This window comes from Octodon degus, unplaced genomic scaffold, assembly GCF_000260255.1.
Source record: "Octodon degus isolate 3935 unplaced genomic scaffold, OctDeg1.0 scaffold00160, whole genome shotgun sequence".
NCBI classification, from domain to species: Eukaryota; Metazoa; Chordata; class Mammalia; order Rodentia; family Octodontidae; genus Octodon; species Octodon degus.
Genome location: NW_004524736.1, coordinates 4,590,858 through 4,593,656, shown reverse-complemented (window position 1 = coordinate 4,593,656; position 2,799 = coordinate 4,590,858). Strand labels below are relative to the sequence as shown.

At 42.4% G+C, this 2,799-nt stretch overlaps 1 protein-coding gene across 1 annotated transcript in view; it reads left to right on the top strand.

Moving 5' to 3' along the window:
- Rbm28 (RNA binding motif protein 28) overlaps positions 1–2,799 on the top strand; it is a 67,097-nt gene that overhangs the window by 39,939 nt on the left and 24,359 nt on the right. The window contains exons 11-12 of the mRNA XM_023702870.1: positions 21–95; positions 2,680–2,718. Coding sequence (XP_023558638.1) covers positions 21–95; positions 2,680–2,718 — 114 coding nt within the window. The remainder of the gene's footprint in view (positions 1–20; positions 96–2,679; positions 2,719–2,799) is intronic.

Here is a 2,799-nt window from a genome sequence, read left to right as displayed (position 1 = left end):
GCCTGCACAATCTTCCCAAGGCTGTGGATGACAAACAGCTGAGAAAGCTGCTGCTGAATGCCACTAGGGGGGAGAAGGGAGTACGCATCAAGGAGGTGAGCATTGCTCTGCCCCTTCAGAATTTCGGTTCTCCTAGGTTGGACCAAGTGTTTGTTTTTGTCTGTGGTATCAGCTTGTCAATTTGCAAGGCTAAGGTAGGCAATTTTCTCAGTTTTGTTTTTTTCTTCTTAAAACTTTCACATCTGGGGCCTGGGAGATGGCTCAGTGGAATAAGCACTTCCCTGGCAAGCGCAAGGACCTGAGTTCAATCCCTGGTTCTGCCAAAAAACCCCCAAACTTTCACATCTGCCCAGATTATAGCATAATGTGAGGGAGTATCTTCATGAATTAATTCAGCATGTATTTATTTTTGAAGTTTTGTTTATTTGAGACATGCTCTCTCAAGTTCAGGCTGTCCTTGAACTGGCAGCAGTATTCCTGCCTCAGCCACCCAAGTTCTGGGATCACAGGCATGCACCACCATACCCAGCTAGCAAATATTTATTAAATGCCTGCAGTGCCTTCAGCATTACAGTAGATGCTATAATATGATTTTTTTTTTAAATTAATTTATTTTTATTTATGTGTGTGTGTGGCCAGCTCAGCCCGCCAGGGTGCGGCGCTGGCTGGCATGTGGTGCTGGGGGATTGAACCGCGGTCCCTGTGCTTTGCTAGCTTGTTCTAAGTAGGTGCTTTAGACCACTGAGCCATCTCACCAGCCCCCTATAATATGATTGCAGAGAACATAAGAGCATTTAGTAGGAGGTAGGCTCTTCCTGATGGGAAGTGCCCAGTGGTGAGCACAGGGATCATTGCACACCTTTAACAGTTGAATCAAAGAACGCTGGGTTCCCAGCTGGACTCGATTTCACTGTGATTACAGAATCGACTTCTCTACTTCCATAGCACTCTTCATGTGTCACTTAGGTAGCACTGAATGCTATACTGGTCAGAAATTGTGAACCATGGTGATCTCTTTGTGTTGTCTCATTATCTCCGAATCCTTGGTTCATCCTGGCATCTGATCATGTGTCAATCAGTATTTATTTTATTTATTTATTTTTTGCAGTGTCAGGAATTGAACTCAGGACCTTGCACTTGCCAAGCAAGCGCTTATTCTACTGAGCTATCTCCCTGGCCCCTCAGTATTTATTTTAAATGTACCATTGCTAATTAGGTCTACTTTGCTCTCTTACATAACCAAAACCAGTTTCCCTCATCCCTGAAAGTCTCCAAAATGTCCGCTTTGGGGCTGGGGAGATGACATGGGAGAATGTGAGTGTGCCAGCACATGTCTCATTGCTGTTCCTAGTGGTACTGGTGCAGGGGTCAGTTGTATAATTTCTCGGGTCAGCATGCACCATACTTGGGGTCTGCACATTAAAAACCTGTTGTATAGAAATTTCTGTGTGTTCCATATGTACATTATATTGATTTCTCTCTTTTTTTTTGTTTTTGGTGGAACCGGGGATTGAACTCAGGCCCTTGCACTTGCCAGGCAAGTGCTTATTCTACTGAGCCATCTCCCCGGTTCTTGATTTTTCTCTTAGTTTCTTCATTCTTTGTAAGGATGGCCTCTCTGCAAGATAGTGTCTTAAAAACAGGGGTTCACTATATACTTCTCTTAATTTCCCTGCAGTGTAGAGTAGTTGTAGTGTAGGCTCAGAGTGTATACTGGATGTAGCCCAAATGTAGCATCCAAGTCTCCCCTGTACGTAGACATTTCCATCATTTCCATTACATGGGAACAACAATTCAGGAATAATCCCATGTAAATAATCAGTTTTTTCAAAATAGTCCATGAATCGTCAGTGCCCCAGTGCCTGCTATGTCTTGCTTAAGGTTTTAGGGAAAAAAAAATCCTTCCAAAGAGCACCTGACACCAAGCGAAGGAAGCTGAAACTTCTTGTATTTTTGAGGCTGCATGTTAGGGAAACTTCTTCCTATGCTGAAATGTTTCTCTCATTTGCAGCCATTAGGTCTCTTCCCTCCCTTATTAGTTTCCTTCCTGGAGGCTTTCTTCAGTGATGGGAGCAATAGACAATTCTTGATTCTCTTTTAGTGAAGACTTGTTGTATAACTGAGAGTACCATGTGCCTCTTACTTTGTATGTATTGTGAACAGTTAGCTATTAGCAATTTCCCTCAGGAGGTCTTGTATGTATGTGCTTATTTGAGCTGTGCTTATTGGTCTGTGTTGATGTCTATAAGTTCTTAAGCAAGAAAATATCTATTATTCTAATTAGGTGGAATTATTTCAGTGTGTTTTTTGTTGTTGTTATGATGGCATAAGTGAAGATTATGTTTCTATAAATTGATTTCCTCTCTCCCTCTTTTTCCTTTTTTTGGTCCCCAAGATGTTGGGCATCGAATCTAGTAACTTGTTTTGCTAGGCAAGTGCTGTACCACTGAGCCACACTTCCAGCTCATAAGATATAATTTCTTATTGACTGTGTTAAATTTTTTTTTTTTTTTTTTTTTTTTTGATGGTACCTGGGATCAAACTCAAAACTCAGGACTTTGTGCTTGCCAGGCAAGTGCTTACACCTCACACCACTGAGCTATCTCCCTGGCTCCAAAGTTCTTCTTGTTAGGCAAGACTTCTTATTTTGTAACTACTTTTTCTTGTTCTACTTCATAGTGCAGGGTGATGCGAGACCTTAAAGGAGTTCATGGGAACATGAAGGGGCAGTCCCTGGGCTATGCCTTTGCTGAGTTCCAGGAGCACGAGCATGCCCTGAGAGCCCTCCGCCACATCAAT